At 39.6% G+C, this 17,434-nt stretch overlaps 1 protein-coding gene across 3 annotated transcripts in view; it reads right to left on the minus strand.

Moving 5' to 3' along the window:
- LOC149077327 (uncharacterized) overlaps nucleotides 1-17,434 on the minus strand; it is a 118,291-nt gene that overhangs the window by 42,197 nt on the left and 58,660 nt on the right. For all 3 annotated transcript variants that reach the window (XM_089245101.1, XM_089245103.1, XM_089245100.1), the window contains exons 5-11: nucleotides 13,459-13,594; nucleotides 13,186-13,337; nucleotides 11,704-11,919; nucleotides 10,507-10,737; nucleotides 7,274-7,495; nucleotides 4,637-4,888; nucleotides 1,861-2,088 (exon numbers count right to left, since the gene is read on the minus strand). In XM_089245101.1, the coding sequence (XP_089101227.1) occupies nucleotides 1,861-2,088; nucleotides 4,637-4,888; nucleotides 7,274-7,495; nucleotides 10,507-10,737; nucleotides 11,704-11,919; nucleotides 13,186-13,337; nucleotides 13,459-13,594 (1,437 nt within the window). The remainder of the gene's footprint in view (nucleotides 1-1,860; nucleotides 2,089-4,636; nucleotides 4,889-7,273; nucleotides 7,496-10,506; nucleotides 10,738-11,703; nucleotides 11,920-13,185; nucleotides 13,338-13,458; nucleotides 13,595-17,434) is intronic.

The following is a 17,434-nucleotide window of genomic DNA, read 5'->3' on the forward strand; positions in this document are numbered from 1 at the left end:
ACAGAACACCCTGTATATAGTGCCAAACACTGATCAGGAAAGCCACGTTGTAGATGAAATGGCAGAATTAATTCAAAAGACTAGCACCTTCGCAAATGACTACCGCAGCAATTTAAAACCTTTCCTGGACTCATTGTAAATGGATGATTCGCAGACGTATACGAGAAACAGGTACCAAAGTATTTGGAAAAAATCATGAAAACAACCAACTTTTGTGATCAACTTTCAAAACGCGAACACAAAGAATAGTTGGCTCGTAAGTGTACCATATGGACCAAAATGAAATTCGATTATTTTCAGCGGTGAGAAGTGGAACCTGGATCGGTCAAATAGATGAGGGGAAAACTATACATGCAACGGTTTGCGCAAAGAATTACTTATTTTAGCCACAAACAAGTTGGTGTGGTTCGGGTTGCGCTCTACTGCACAACGCAAGTATAAATAGCCAGAACTGCGGGCCATGTTCTGTTCAAGACGAGGTATCAATAACCTCTTTAAAGAGGTAGTCAAAATGCTCAGTATTACATAGACGCTAGAGGATAATTACTATTTAGTGAACTTCTAGCCAGTCCCCAGCGGGAGTTTCAACAAGATAACGCATCCACACACACGGCAAGTCATAGTAATACATACAAGTCGAACTTGGTTAATTTGAAATCCAAAGTCACTGGAAAAAGTTCAAATTATCCGATTCATCTATCCTGGATTTGTAACATGACTACAAATCGCAACTTAATCAACATTCACACAGGATAATAATTATCAATTATTAAAATTTGATCAATTACGAAACAGTTTCGCAAATTTTAAATATATTTAATAATTATAATTAATCTCATCTGCTACATTATTCCACTGTTGTGGAATCAGCATCACTGCAGAATTCCTTGACCATGTTCAAAACCCGATTTACGGAAACAGTTCAGTGATGGATGATAATGATCCGTTTCCAAAAATTTTGCTCATCATTCTTATGCTATCCAGGAAATATATTTTCATTACCGTATTGAAATCTGAACTTTGATTCTCTTAGGGCCGTATTCACCGACATGGTTTAAACCTTGTTACAATTTTTGGATAAGAGATCAACATAGATTGGTAAAACCCCTGAATTCAACCAATCCGTGTCGATCTCTTATCAAACATTGTGACTATAGCTTAAACCATGTCGGTGAATACCGCCCTTAATGACGACAAAAAGATACAGGTTTTGAATGTTACACTTTAATCTATAGATTGAAAAGCATAATCAGTATTAAGTGGTACCCAGTCTCGACGCACTCCAGCTGAACTATGTTAAAAATAGGCATTAAACTATCAAAAAAAATAGAGAAACAGAATTTTCAAACTTAATATACCTTAGAGATTTGAGGTTTAACAACTTGATCGAGAAAAGCGAAGTCTGAAGCTTCTTGCATAGTTTTTAAAACTAAATTTGTCCCTAAAAATATCCTGATTTTTCCCTCCAACTTCGAATTATCCAGAAAATTCGAAAAAGTTCGAATTAAACAAGAAATTTCAACATTAAATTAGATAGAAAACTCAAGGGGAGTTCGTAAAAGTTCAAAATAACCAAGTACTACTGCAGTTGTAACCATACACGCAGCGGGGGCAACCCTTCCCTTGTCATTAAAAAAATAAGCAAATCAGAAACTACCCCCCCCCCCAATCGATGCTGACGTAATACTTGAGTAATGACCCCTTAGTAGTTTTTGATACTTACTGCGTTATCTCAACCAGTGTTTGAAACACTGCAGTGCACTGATACATATACGTAATAAATTCACATTAACAATTTTCTAAGAACAATGAATATGAGCAAGTATCAATACATATGTTTAAAGTGTGACTTTCACATACTTTTAGCCTTAACTTTCTTGCAAGAAAGTCTCCATGACCTGTTCCACCTGGAATTGGCTAAACACCTGGAGAAGACGTAACTCATCTTCTCGGAGATCATGTATCCTTCTTCGCAGGAGATCTTACAAATCGTATCCGGAGGGAAATACCCGTTTGTGATTGGTTTCCCAAAAAGCGAACACTTTCTCTTCGAGTTCCGGATCCCTTTTGGCAACGGGCAGGACTTTGCTGTGATGGAAAAATAATCACACATGATAAATTTCAAATGCACAAGTTCGGAGATTGTCTCGTAAAAATGAAATACAGGGTACCCCATAAATTCGTAAACATAAAAATTCATTAAAAAAAAATTGAAGGAATTTGTGTATTTCAGTGTGGTTTACAAAAAAAAAATTTCTGAGTATTTATTGGTACTGTACTGAAAAAGAATTTATTTCAAATTTTCGTCGATAGAGAGCCTATGTTCCGTTGTTTTTAATAAAATTTCCGGATACACCCATCGCACAGTATTGTTTTGGCAATCTGAGGGGGACAATTAAATCTTCGACTGATCTGAAAAGGGCTCACAGGGGAATTCGTCACCCAATTCATTTGGTCAACTTTGCTTGGCCAGTGCATCACATTTTCTTTTGCGGTGGTTTTGTTCAGTGGTAAAATTCACATCCTTTACTGATATTTATACTTCGTAAAACAAGTGATTTTTATCACAAATTATTTTTCTAATTTCTTATAAGAGGTTTTAGTATATTATTAAGTGCTCTGACCATATACAAGTTATAGCTAACATTTTTGACCAATTAAAACTTCAAAATCCTGCAGAAACCTGCGGACGGAAAGCTTTTTTTCCCCCTCCTGATGCGTCAACAAATTACTCGTTGGTCATTGACACATGGGTAGGAAACGACAAAATTTGAAGGCATTTCAAAATTTTATTTTCGGAGAAATTGGCAATACAGATATTTCTGAGGCATCAATGGAAAATTTTGAAGTATATGTTCGAAATATTGTCTGGCTGTTAAAAACACGGTGGCAAAAAGTGGCAAGATACAAGGGACTATTTCTTAAAGATTATTCATTATAGCTTTATAAATATATTTCTTTTTTTTACATGAAGATTTAGATGAAACTGCTCCAGGCCCATCATAATTTTTTTTTTTTGCCATCAAAAGACCTAGAAAACCCAATAAGCTCTGTTCCTAGAGTGAAGCCGCGAAAAGTGAAACCTCTTCTGAACTCCATGAACACAGAAGAATTATACGCAGCTATCGAAGTAACACTGAGAAAAATGGGTAAAAGTGATTCGGCGACTATAGCGAAGTAACTAAGTAAATGCCTTTCCAAACAGAGGAACTACGATCAAGAATATCTACAGATAAATTCTTTAAAAAAGTCATCTTCATTATCAGCAGATCAAGAGCTTGTTTTGGTATATAACGGATATTAATCTTTCAATACATGAGTATAAGGCCCGTGCTACTCGCTGGATAATAACTCTTTCGTAAACCTTAACCAAGCAGCACGGAAAAAAAAAAAAAAAATGTTACTTCCGAGCATATGCAACCAATGAGGCTATTGGTAACATTCAGGCAAATGTTACCAATAATCTCATTGGTTGCTTATGCTCGAAAGTGGCACGCTTTCGTGGTATTTAGCAGCATTTGTATCGCAGGCCTAAACTCTTACGCCAACAAGAAAAGACTATGCGTGAAGTCTATCCTGCGTATTAGAGGAATCAAAAATTGTTATTCAACTTTCGTCAAAATAACGTAACAGAAATCCCACTCATCATCATCCAGATGAATCCCAATCAAATTCATCGAACAGTGATACGAGAAAGCTTTTTCCCATCGTTTTTATTAGCGTTATTTTACTATTAGTTTTTTTGTTTGCGTGTATTTTTTTTACCATCACTTATAATTTCCAGCACGATATATGGTGGAAAGAACACTATAATTTGTATTATACGTTTATCTTCATGTAACAGAGGAATGGTTGGGTTTTAAGGAGCCAATTCACATGTAGATCTGCATTTCTTAAAAGAAAAAATATTGAATTTTATAACGTTTGTTGCAATTTCACTTTAATTTGTTCCATAAACTAAATATTACGGGGCATATATAATGTATTAATGAATGATGCAAGAAATAGGCCACACATGCAGCGCCGCACGTTAGCAAATTGACGTCTCATCAAATTCAGGTTTTATCGTATCTTCCGCATTAGCCGACGTGCTGCCAAACTCGAGCAGAATTTTTAACGTTGGGGTCTGGTTCGTTCCCGGTATGCCGGAATAATCGAGGTTTAAAAATCATCGCAGTTCAATTGATTTTTTACGATACATCTAAGAATTTTCCAGAATCCGATTCGAATTCCTCGGCATGCCTGGAATTGCGGGTACTCGCGTATGCTGGTCTCCCTCGCCGTTTTCCGGCATGCCGACTAACGCGGGGGTACGTTTAACAGCTCATTTCAGAATTTTCTTGTCACTGGCTCTTACGTAAGGTTTTGATCGTGATGTCGACATTGGTAATGAATAAGCACTAATGTGGTGAAGTTTCACATCAGCCACGAATCGCCGGCTGAAGCATTACGAACGTTTCGGACGCAAGAGATTGAATAAATTCTCGGGTGGAACGACAGATTTGATTTCGTACAGCGCACTCTACCGACAAAAACGAATTTTTTCCTGTTCCGTAAACCGCATTCAAATTAGAAATTTTGAAATTTTTATGCTATTTTACTTATTTTTTATATATTTATAATTAAACAGACAGACCTTTGACTTCGACGGTGTAGCTGCAATGTCCATAGGTGTCCAGTTCCCTGTCGTGGGCAGTGCACCTGTTGATGTGCGTCCCCGGAACCAACTTCCCGAGTCCATGGGAGCAACTAACGTCGACTTTCCTCTTGTTGCCGCTTTCGTCTTCAGTATAGAATTTCGGGAAAGACATTGGCACCGACGTCCCGCGGGCGACGAATAACGTCCTGTTGCCGCATTCTTTCTCGCCAGGCTTTGGGTCAACTTTTTCTGTAAAATGCAAACACATTCAATCTCTGTTGAAACGACACCTTGGCTATAACGTCAAAATCGCGGTCTGGGCTAATTTTTCCCCCATAAAAAATGCCAATGAATCACGCTAATAAATGCAACGAGACCTCGGATATAACGGCGCTTCCGCTTTCATTCTTTGGAGTGTTTTCTAGATGAAGTTCGTATATAGTGCATCACGTTAAGGCAAGGGGGGCACCTTTAGGAGTGTGTGGGCCACTTCAATGATTTGAGAACGTGTCGCGAGCCACTTAATTAAGTGATCTGGAACAGTACAGCAGGTTGCTTTAGTGACCTAACTGTGCCACGGGGCGCTTGAGGGATTTGAAACTGCCTTTGGTCACTTAAGTGATTTGTAAATGTGTCGCGGCAATCCATAAATATGCCAAGAGTCACTCAAGTGATCTAGGAATGTGTCGCTGAGTTCATTTTTGCAAAAATGGATTTGAGATTGTGGCCCACATGATTTTGAAGGCCACATTTGACTAGCGTGCCATGTATCCATTGAGGCAGTGGTTTTTCTATTGTTTCCTAATGTTTAAAAAAAAAGTTTATTACATGTATTTCGCTCATTCGCATGAAGCCGGGGGCTTATTTTTGAAATAAATCCACATGAAATAATCTAAACACCAATTCGTGGAAAATCCCTAAAATCATCCATATACTCTCACTAGTGACTTAAATTACAGCTCACGATAAAGGGTAAAGCTTTCTGAATTTTCAACTGGAATTTTTAGATAAGGCGCATTATGTATCCGACAACCAAATAATGAATAGGACGTCAGTGATGCTGATTGCCTCTTCTGTGGAGACTGTTTTCCAAAGTCCAAACAAAATGAAGGGTGGATCAGATGCTCAAGCTGTCTACATTGGACACACGAGGCTTGTGCCGGTTGCGAGGAAGACGACAATGAGTTCATCTGTGATTTTTGTAAATAAATTAATAAAATACGATAGCTAGCAAAATGTGAAATTTTTAAACGCCAATAATTTTAAAATGAATTAAATAATTTCGGTTATGTAAAATGAGTTTAAAATATACTAAAAAGTTTCACAACCTTTGTATTGAATGGCAATATTGCTTTCATGAGAGAGAATACACATTAATATTCTTTAAAATGCAATCAAACAGTTTTTTTTACATCGGGCCAATCGGCCACTGGGTGGCCATTTTGCCCTACCCCGTCGGGCAAAATGGCCACTTGGTAGGGTTGCGGGAAATTTTTTTTCCAACAAAACTAATGGAAATATAGTCAAAATAATATTTTTTGCATGAACCTAAATATCTAAACTAACTTACATAAAACTTTCATTAGTTTTTTTCAATATTTACTTATCGAAAAAAAATATTTTTCCTTAGCGTGGCCATTATGCCCACCCTTCCCCTACATAAAATAGAAATTTCTGGCGCATGCGCGAATAGAAATCGTTTACTAAAAATGCCAGTAACAAATTGTCACATTCTAAATTCTGGCACAGGATGTCTCATGTATAGTAAATTTCTTAGAAATTTGTTGAAAATCCGCCTATTAATAATTAATCCGCCTAACAATAAACATGCAATGAAAATTGGCATTTTTATAGGAAACATTTTGTATCTTCGTGAATATATACGTACCATTCCCCCCAAAATGCATAGAAATATTGCATAAAGTTAGAGCAATATTTTGTAAAAGTTCAGAAAAAAAGTTCAGAACGGTTTGCCCAGTATTTTTTATAGAAATTCGATAAAATGGCCGATTCCAAAAAATTCTCTCATAAGCGTTCTAATTCTTCATTATGGATTACTGGGGTGAACCTATTATTGGCAAATCCCGGTGGGACCCTAGTTATGTTTTTCTCTCGTAAGCCCCTTTTAAGGAGTCAGGTGAACTTAGGTGTCACCAAAAGTAACTTATCTAGCCGCGGCATTTTTCACTACTGCTCGTTGAATCGGCAGAGTGATGGTGGTGTCGACGAGTTATTACTACTCGTTGGAACCTCCGTATCACCAATCAGGGTTTTCAGTTCCAAAAAAGTCAGTCTTTCGGATGGCAGATACATTATATTACCGTAAGTGCAGACGAAGTTGCCATGAAGATACTTTGTACGAGTACTGCGCGGTAAGCCACTTTACAGTGTGGGAACAACTAAATTTTATCAACTCTAAGGGAGGTTTTATAGGCCCCGGTCTAATTAGCCCTCGTGCGCAGAAAATGACTGCGCTGCGGTATCCTCTCTACGACGATATTTTTCCTTGGTCCACAGATTATCGTTATATCGAGGTCTCACTGTACAGTAATTTTTTTTTTGCGAGATTTAATGTTATTGGGGGAAAAAAAAAGGGTTTCAGTGATTAACGAGTTTCATCTGAATCGGACGTACGCTTACACTCCGGAGCCGTAGTTTGGTTCCATTCCGTTCCGACGCATTCGACGTGCTTCAGCTTCGACTGAGAAGCTGGAACGACGAACCCTTCTTCACAGTCGTACGAGCATTTCGTCCCTTGATGCAATCCATTATTCGTCGTCGCCGCGACGTGACCGTTCACGGTTTGGCACTTGATGGCACCGTGCTTGGGTGTCGACAGTTGAGGGCAACTGGCAGCTGCGAGAGAACATTGATCATGATCATTAAACAGCTTTATGGAAAAACTATCTGATACAGTCAAGACATTGAACATTGAAGGACCGGACACACCCCACTTCCCATCTCAGAGATATCAAAGCTTTCCCGGGGATGGGTGCATCCGGAAATTTATTAATTTATGTGAAAATAACAATGATATACATATATACAATAAAGAATCTGGAGTAAAAATTGTGATCATAGACAGTCAAGACAAAACAAAAACCATATAATTTGATTAGCCCTACGTAGCAGGGCTGGACGAATCTATTCCCCGAGATACGTAAGAATTTAGACCGTGCTTGTATTTTTTTCGACAACATGCCCGACTAGGTTGTAAAAGAAACTGAAGTTTAAAATCTTTTTCCATCGATGCTGCTGCTAGTGTTCCTACAAACGTGTGGAATTCTACAGAAATGGTTTCTTTAGCGGCCATTATACAAACGTTTAGTTAACGTATTTTAATCAATTTTCACGGTATTAGTACTCGTTTACTGCAACTGGGCAGTTTGAGGAAAACCTCACTTCCAGCGAAATAGTATATCCTGGTGGTAGCATAAAAGGGGCTTCATAGGAAAAGAAAAGACGCATAAAAACGTGAAAAATATTTTAAAAAATTATGTATTATATATGCCCCGGTTATACAATACGTAAAATGTTCGTCAGAGAAAAAATTTTGCGATATCGATTCTAAAATTGTAGAGAATAATTATAAAAAATTATACCTTTACTGCCACCTATCGAATAAAAACTAAACTTATAATTTTCAAATAAAGTTGGTTGTTAGTTTCGGTATATTAACCGGTATTTTGGTGCATGGAATTAATACCTGTATGAAGTATAAAGAAATTAATACAATCGGCCCCGCAGTATTCGCGGGGTTACGTTCCGGGGGTGGCCGCGAATAACCGAAACCGTAGGTTTTTTGTATATCTCGTTTACTGAACATCATGAGAAGAGCAGGGTGACGCAGATATAGATTTAATGTAAAAGAGGTGCGGCGATTGTTGGTGATGTTTTCTGAAATAACATTGTGATTTTTGTTCGTTGTTCCTTCATGTCTCAAGTATGTGTTGGAGTATGTTGGCAATTCTTCTACCAATTTTTCTACATGTAAAAAACGTAAGTATGTCATGAAAATAATTACTGATTTGAACTTGCGAAGTCTTTCCGTTATGTTACACATTGGGAACTTGTCTTCCACTTTATCTTGATCATCTGGTACCGCTTAGGAACTGCATTAATTCCTCCTCGGTCAATGCTGAATTGCTATTAATTAGCTATTCAACTTTTTCTATATCCATATCATTGAACCCTTCTTCAGCCACCTGTTTCGCCAACGTGGCAATGTCTTTTATGATCTCTTCAGTTGGCTCTGTAGTAATGATTGTGTCCTGAAGCGCACATTGTGGCCAAAAGTTAATAACTTTAATAAAAGCTTGCCTGCCAATTACATGCATTACTCCGAAAAATTCCACCTAGATATCATTTTCATGAGGACTCTTCTGAACTTAAGTGGTGTATCCATGTTCGCGTAACATTTATTTCGTCAGAGCTATGCTTGTCTCATGTTCACTGATGCTGCCATCTACCCGCTGTGGTGGTTGAGTGGGTCAGTGACGGACTAATCCATAGCTGCCAAGTCTCCCGAATTTTTCGGGAATCTCCCGAATTTTAGCTTCATCGCTCGACATCCCGAAAAGTTCTTAAATCTCCCGAATTTTTACGAAAATCACAAAAATCCCTAATTGTCCCTTAAAATTCCCTACTTCATTTAAAAAAAATCCCCGCTTATGAAAACAATCCCTAAGGAATTTCTTGTGGGGCATCTTTTTTTCCCTTTCGAAATGATGTCACACGTCGTAAATGGGGAAATTCCCTTTTTAAGGAAGTTTTACAAACCCTCTGATGGTAACAAGAAAGTTGTTTGTCTTATCGTGCAGGGAAATGGCTTAGCAGCCAATAGTCCTGGATAATAATTGAAGGTTATAGTCACGCGCATGTGGTCAAAATTTCTTTTGTTATAACGTGCGATATAACAAAACACGAATACTGATAAGCAAAAACATATTTAATCAATTTTAAAGATACTTATTCCGATGAATTTCCTTTCATTAAACGTTCCAAAAGAGGGCCGACTTTTCCTTTTTGTACAAGTTGTGTTACGGACATAAACATCGGTCATGGAAAGACTGCCATCATCAGTCGTGAAGTGAAAAAAAAACATCAAGCAAGTGTCACAAAAAGTCAGTGTTCTTCAAAAATTGACGGTGTTTTCCTTCAGCTTCCGATGATTTTGGGGTCATTCGCTCAGAATGTTTGTTCATAGCGTTTCTGATTGAACACAATATTTATTTTTACATCATTGAAGTTTTGGCCTCCAATTTCACTTGTTTTTTGCGTAGGAATTTTATTCCCAAGGGTTTAACTTCCATGTGTGTAAAATCCCTATTTTAATTTGACTTCAGTTTTTGAGTAGGGATTTTATTCCCTACACTCTAACTTTTATATTTGGAAAATCCCTATTTTATTTGGAAAAATCCCTATTGTATTTATTAGGGAGTGGTTTTAGCATAAAATACGGGTTTGCGCGAAAATCTCCCGAATTTTCATTTTCAAAAGTTGGCAGCTATGGACTAATCGCTCGTATAGCGATAGTCCAGCAAGATGCTAGCAGCGGCCGTACTAACTTCTGAATAACGTGACCAGCGGTGCTGCAGAGTCGCACTTGTAGATTTTACTGAAAAATTTTGACACTTCGATAAGAAAGGATCTATAATTTCGACAGTATCGAGGCAAAACAAGAACTGACGAGAATATCTACAGCCTTCATGACGTTGATTCCAGGGCAACACTCATACCCATCGACTGTTTCAATGTTTTGGCTCAACTCTAATGGCACATGCGATCAGAATCGATATAATCTTAATTATAAATCGGGGACCAAGCATCTTTTATGGATATTGGCCCCTTCAATAATAATTACTCACCTGTACAAGATAATTCGATCTCTGGGTCCCAGGTGCCCTTATCACAAACGAAAAGGGTATCGTTAGCTTTCGAATCGAACCCGGGAAAGCAGAAGAACTGGCATATGGTTCCGGACGTATAAAGACCGTCGCGCGCCAACGAATTGCAGATCAGTCTACCGTTAGCCGGTGTGGACAAGGCGTCGCAGGGTTTGACACGATCCGTCACCGTTCGATGTTCAGGTGTGGACTCTGAAAAAAAGACCATGATAATTTCAATATTATATCCAAGATATTAAGAATGAATCAAGTTCTGGCAGTCGACCCGTCTCACCATCCTTGAGCTCTTCAGTCAAGGGGAACATCAACGTGACTCGTCCTAGATTTATGAGATTACATTGAAATATGAAAAATTATCCTATTGAAATATTGTCCGAGGCTTTCATGGCCGGCGTTCAATGACTTGCAAACGGTTTCCTGGTTATTAGGCCAAGGTCTAAGATTTCCTTCCTGACGTTTTGCCCACATCTGTGGTACGCATCATCTGAGGTTATTCGGATGTCTCCGCGGCAAGGTACCAAGCCTTTCTCGCTTGCCGCGGAGACTTACGTCCGAATAACCTCAGATGCCTACCACAGATGTGGGTGAAACGTCAGGAAGGAAATCTTAGACCTTGGCCTAATAACCCGGAAACCGTTTGCAAGTCATCAATTATCCTATTAGACTTATCCTTATATCACTTATCCCTCCTAGACAAAAAACGTGACTGATCTCAGACGGTAAAAGGAAGAATATAAAATAAATGAGACTAATCCCAGACTGAAATGATGGATCCATACAATAAAACATCACTGACCCTACACTGTAAAATAATGGATCCCATACAACAAGCATGACTCATCTTAAACAGCAAATTGACGGATCCCATACATCAACTCTTTCTGCGGCATAGTGTAAAATGCCTCGAGCTTGCGAAGTACGCTTTCTTCCAATTTTATGTTTAGAGGAAAGTGTTCTATCGAAAAATAAACTTCACAAAATATTTAGACTTGTCATTGTGAAAATACGAAGCTTCTAAAGAGTCGAGATATCTCGTTCATGCTACTAAGACGGTCAAACTTGAATAATCCTATTCAACCTACTCCGACACTAAAGATATGAGGTAATATAACTCCCGGATATTTCATACTGGATTTTTAAGATTGACTAGGTTCTCACTTTTTTCGCAAAACGGTGGTGGGTGAGCGAGATGGTCCCATTCAGCTGGTGCTCCATCAGCTTCGCTGCTCTTTATGCATTTCGTGGTTCGTACAACACCGCCTACGACTTCACCGGGCGTCGTGCACTCGAAAGTACACTTGGAACCGACGACGTTTTCGTTGTCACAAGTTACGCGGAGGCCATCTTCAAGTCGTATTTCAGGGCAATACTCCACTACGAGAAAGACAAAAATAGAGAAAATTAAAACTTCTGCTAAGACACATTCCCAATTTCACTGAGAAATGCACTTTTTCCATAATTACAGTAAAACCTGTTTTAAATTGGACATCAAGTGTTCCATTAAAAGCTATTCAAGTTGGGAGTGTCCGAGGTAAAGTATTGTCGAGAGATTATGTGGAGACAACCTTTTCTAAACACAAGACATACTAAAAAATGGCTGTTTATGCCAAGTTTTTTGAAAGAAAAATTCACTTCTACGAGGACTAACAAACGCCGTCTCGCATCCCGGACGAGTGCGCTACCACTACGCTATAGAGAAATTTTGAGTATATTTCGTATTGGCAAAAGGATATCTTTCTCTACATACTGCATGTTACCATCTGGTAACCTTGATGTCGTTTACGATCCATTAGCTGATTGCAGTCTTCGTCCATCCGTTTCGGCATATATGTCTTACTGCAAAAGCCCGAAGTGAATTGGCAGAGCGTTTTGGGTCAAGTCTAATTAGCAGAGAGTTTTGGGTTCTGGCCGGCCAATTCACGAAGTGGCTGAAGACCAATGGTCAATGTGCTGATGCAAGACTATCCGGTAGGCTCCCCAAATACATTTTTTTTCATCACTAACGTGTGGTGCGTAGCTATATCTAGTAGCAGTATTGGATTAGCTCCATGTGACGAGAGGAAAAACGAATTTCTTTTGTCAACTTTTGAAGAAAAATTACCGCATCGTGATTGCGATACGATGGTTTCGATAGCTAACACGAACATAATTATCACGAAAAAATACGCCTAATGGCCATGAATCATGACTTTTCGGAATTCGATCAGGGATCTCTCCAGCCACTTCGCGAACAGGCTGCCCAGGGCCCGAAATTCGGACATTCGCCTAGTCAATTTACAAGATTGGCCAATTCGCGAACAGGCCGATCTCGGGCATTGGCAGATTTGACAGTAAAATATACGCTCCAAGGAGTAAACTTTTTATAAGCTTCTGTAGCGTAGTGGTAGCGCACTCATCCGTAACTCGAAAGGGCGTGGGTTAATGTCTCCGTTGAGGAGAAAGTATTTTCTTAAAAATATCTTGAGACAAACAGCCAGTTTTCAATAAACAGTATCCGGCATAGTATTATGGGATTTTGGCCGGATCCATTCAAAACCGTCCAAAGAGGGATGTTAACAGGTTTTCCTGCAAAAGGACTAATCGGTATCCAAATGCATTCTCAGTTTCGAAACAAAGAAGTGTACGGACAAAATAATTTACCTTTCACGATGACCAGGTACTGGCAAGAGAAAACCTTCCCTCCCAGTTTCCAGGCTATCAAATGCGTCGGGTATTCGCCAGCAGACAACGGAGCTCCCGGCGGCGGTCCAGAAATCACCGCCAAGTTCAGTTTGCCTTTCCGCCTTGCTAAGCTTTCCGAACGAAAACAAGAACAATTAAGGTGAAAACGTGCATCAATGGAGAGAGAGTTCACATTCAGAGGATTTCCCAAAAAAAAAAAAAAAAAACGATTACCATTATTAATATACACACCTCTTACAGATCGACAGGCTCGCGAGAGGAACAATCGCAGTCGATTTGTTTTCGCCCACGTACAGAGTCAGATTCGACGGGCATTGCAAGCAGTACCTTGCGCTCGTTGACGTAGAGTTGCCGAAGTCGGATTTACCTGAAACGAATTTAAACAACGCATCTTTACACATGTAGTAGGCTCGCGACTATCGCGATGATTTTCCGTGGTAAAATGAGAAATAATTCACTTTTACGAGCATGACGCAGGGCCGTCATTTCAACTTTTTCCGGGGGGGGGGGGCAAACGTTTTTCAGGGGGGACAAAGACATGTACTCGATGCATGTATAGATATATTTCATTTTTAGTGTATCAAAAGCCAGGGGGCAACGCCCCCCCCCCCACAAATGACGGGCCTGGGATGTCACTCTCCGCTATCCATATAAAGGTTTTTAGGGGCCGTTCAAGCATTACGTAAGCAAATTTTTAGCCATTTTTGACTGTCGCGTTGCGTACGTATTCGTACTACAGTTTGCACGATTTTATTTCCCATGCAACGAAAAGTTATCATATCAAATTTATCTTATAAGTTGTGGGATATTTTTATTGTTGGGCATCCTGCATAGGTGTACACCTGGGAAGGGAGTTAGAGCCAAGATTATGGTGTATTTTTGCAGTGAAGAACGACACTGGGAAACAAAAAAAACTTAACTGCTTCCCCCAAGAAAGTTCTGCTTACGCTACACAATGTACTGTACATAATATTTATGAAGTACTGGCCTATACTGAGACGTTAGAGAACATAAGCGTGGGTTTTGTTATAAAAAGGACATTTTTAAATGGTATGGGTGGGTTATGAAGCGAGTATTTATAGTACTCCGGCTTATCCGGCTTTTTTTGTTATGCAGCCTGCCCTTCAGGCCGGATAGTATAGAGTCTACTGTACTTAGGTCAATGACTGATACAGAGACATTGGCATTAACGAATACGCTCGAGATTCAGAAGACGGCTTGACGACATCACCGCCGATCAATCATCTCCAGTTTGTGAATGTCGTTAAGAATGGTCTTTTCCTTGGGGGGGGGGAACCCAAAGTGGGATATCGGGTGACCCATTGCTCCAGAATGAATGCTCAGACACTTCTTGGCTAGATTAGAAGAGAAATGATCTCCGTTAGACTTTTAGTGGCTAAAAGGAAGGAATCTTATAATTCTCCCATTCCTCCATGCACGAGCGGCCAATTACCTCTTTTACAACAGCATCTTACGTGGCAAGTTGCAATTACGTTATTAAACGTCTGAGGTTAAGGCATGTTGGTTCTAGTTTATAGAAGCAAGTTTTATTTGCGGAAAAAAACGACGCTTCAACTCTCCGTGTGACGCGAAATGTCATCTTTCACTTGATTTGTGTCACTTTAAGGAGAGAAAAGTCAACGGACAGATGACACCACAGTGTGGTTTTTTTTATGATGTACTTTTTTTTCTCTCCCCTCAGTAAAAATTCACTTGATTAACGTCATTACACTGACAAGACCGCGACGAAACAGCCGTCTACCATTAAGCGGCTTCTAGATAAGGAGACGGTCTTTCCTATTTAGATAACACGGTAGAATTTTGCGAAGTTTCATTCACACGGGGAAATCTAAAACCAGTGGACCGATCGTATCCAGCCACATGCATTCAGTGGTAGATCAGCGCGATGTTCGCTGAAAACGGTAAAGCAAACGACTTCGACAAGTCATCAGTTGCAACAGTCAATTTGACAGATGGCCCGCATTAAGGGCCAGGCATCGCCTTAAAATTCTGGTCAGTCAGTTCATTCAGTCACCCCAAATAAATACATCTGATGCTCGTGTGAAATCTACCTGCAGTGATCTCGCCAAAGCAAACTGAATTTAGAATTCTAGCTGCGGAAAAACAGCCAGCAGTACCTATCTCCGCATTAGCTACTAATGATTATTCACATACCTACGGACATTGACAGTTGGTATTTTTACACGGGCGCGAAATATTTTATGCTAGTATGGTATCAGACCACTGGTTTTATACTGGCAAATAAACCGAGAAGGCTAGAACAATGATTCTCAAATTTGGCGACGAGACTTTTTTTTTTGATAAGAGGGATGGTAGACACTTCAGATGTAACAACATGGTTCCTATGGATTGTCTTAGCAGGAGGGGATTAAAATTCTTCTGAGATATAAGACAATTTTATAAGACTGGTCTAGAATGTCAAGGGCGTTCTCACATGGAGATACACACATGGAGATTTCACACAGGCTTAAAGATCAGCAGACTGCGGGGAACTCGAGTTGCCTATTCACGCGGCGCTACTATGAAATACTTCAAAACCCAAGAGATTACTATTTTACCGCACACCAACTACGGTCATATCTCAATGCAGCAATTCACTGCCGATCGAGGTGGGTCGAAATCTTAAGAGAAATACAAAGGCCACAACAGGAAAATTTCCCAACAAGGTGTCTAAAAGAATTATGCCAATAAAAATATGAATGTCAGTTACAACCAAAATACAGCAACCCAATATAAAAAGTAAGAGTGTGTGTCCCATAGAAAATTGACAAAATCTTTTTAAGTATGTGAATAGCTTCTCGATTTAGTCCAATATATTTATCGTACTTTCAAACGCGTCAATTGAGTTAGAATTGAAGACCCCCGGAGGTAAGTTATTCGATTAATTAACAACTAATTTAGAGGGAAAACTCCGAGATAACACCATAATCTGGAATTATCCTAAACGATATTGGTGTCTCCTTGTCGAAGCAGTTGATTGACGGCGTATTAATAACTCATCCCGTTGAAAATTTAAACATTTCGATCATATTCCTCTCCCCCCCCCCGACACCTGCGTTCCTCCAATGTAAACATTCAAGAAATAAAGTCTTTCTTCATAGCTTAAGCCTTGTGTGCGCCAACAAGAGCACGTGTAGCTCTTTTCTGCAACCTTTCAACCAAGTCTATGTCCCTTTGTAGGTATGGTTTCCAAAGCCTTACGGAATAATTCAGTCCAGGATGAAATAAGCCTCGAAAAGGCTTAAAAATTATTTTAAACGCGGAGAGACCTTTTTGAGAATGGAATTGTTCAGCGCTGGCCAAAATGCTCAATGTTCAGAAAACCTAAGCACCTCGAAATCGGTGACGCTAGTTGCATCCGGGACGGCGACACCGTTCAACTGGTAAGTGAAACGTGGGTTGTTCGAATTAAAATGGGTGACCATGCACTTATAAACACTAAAGATCATGCTAAATTCATTAGCCCATGCTTCAATTATATTCAAGTTCGTCTGGAGCATCTCCCTATCGTTTGGATTCCCGACTACCTCCATTAGCTTCACGTCATCTAATTCGCTACCAATCCCATCGATACCCTGATCGAGCTTATCGATAAAAAGTGAAAAATTGGCCCCAAGGATACTTACTTGAGGGACTCCACTTATGACACCTAAATCAGAAAAGTCCCCGTTCACCACAGACAAATATCTTAACTACGATTATATCCAATTCAAGTTATTCCCAAAAGCCAGGATATACTTCCGCACTTGTTTTGAGTATAGAGGGGACTACGAAAGCAAACCGAGAAGGCGTTGCGCATCTCACTGCTGCGCTACTCACCCAATAAAGGAGACTGGCTCAGTTTTTCAATCTTCACAAGCAATCACAAGGATATAATGAAATATTTCGGAATCGCGAGACTTGTGCAAAGTGGTTAGCATATGCTGTCACCGGCCACTAGGTTTTCCTAGTCAATATTCTAGTATCGCCGTATGAGCGACACCATAAAAATACGTGTGGGGAGAGTCGCTTGGATACGGAGTTTCCTTGCATCTAGGCCACATCAGTATCGCCGTGAGAATAGCCTTACGCTTTTCATACTTTTGTGGCAGTAGCGCGGTACTGGCGATTGTCTATCGGGAAGAGAGTCAGTCACAAAAAAAGTGGTGCGAAGCAGTTTCGGAAAGGGTGATTGAGGTTCGGACCA

The sequence above is a fragment of the Pholcus phalangioides genome, unplaced genomic scaffold (genome assembly GCF_987345545.1).
Source record: "Pholcus phalangioides strain wild (caught in Gottingen) unplaced genomic scaffold, Ppha-v1.0 ptg000015l_1, whole genome shotgun sequence".
In the NCBI taxonomy this organism is placed as follows: domain Eukaryota; kingdom Metazoa; phylum Arthropoda; class Arachnida; order Araneae; family Pholcidae; genus Pholcus; species Pholcus phalangioides.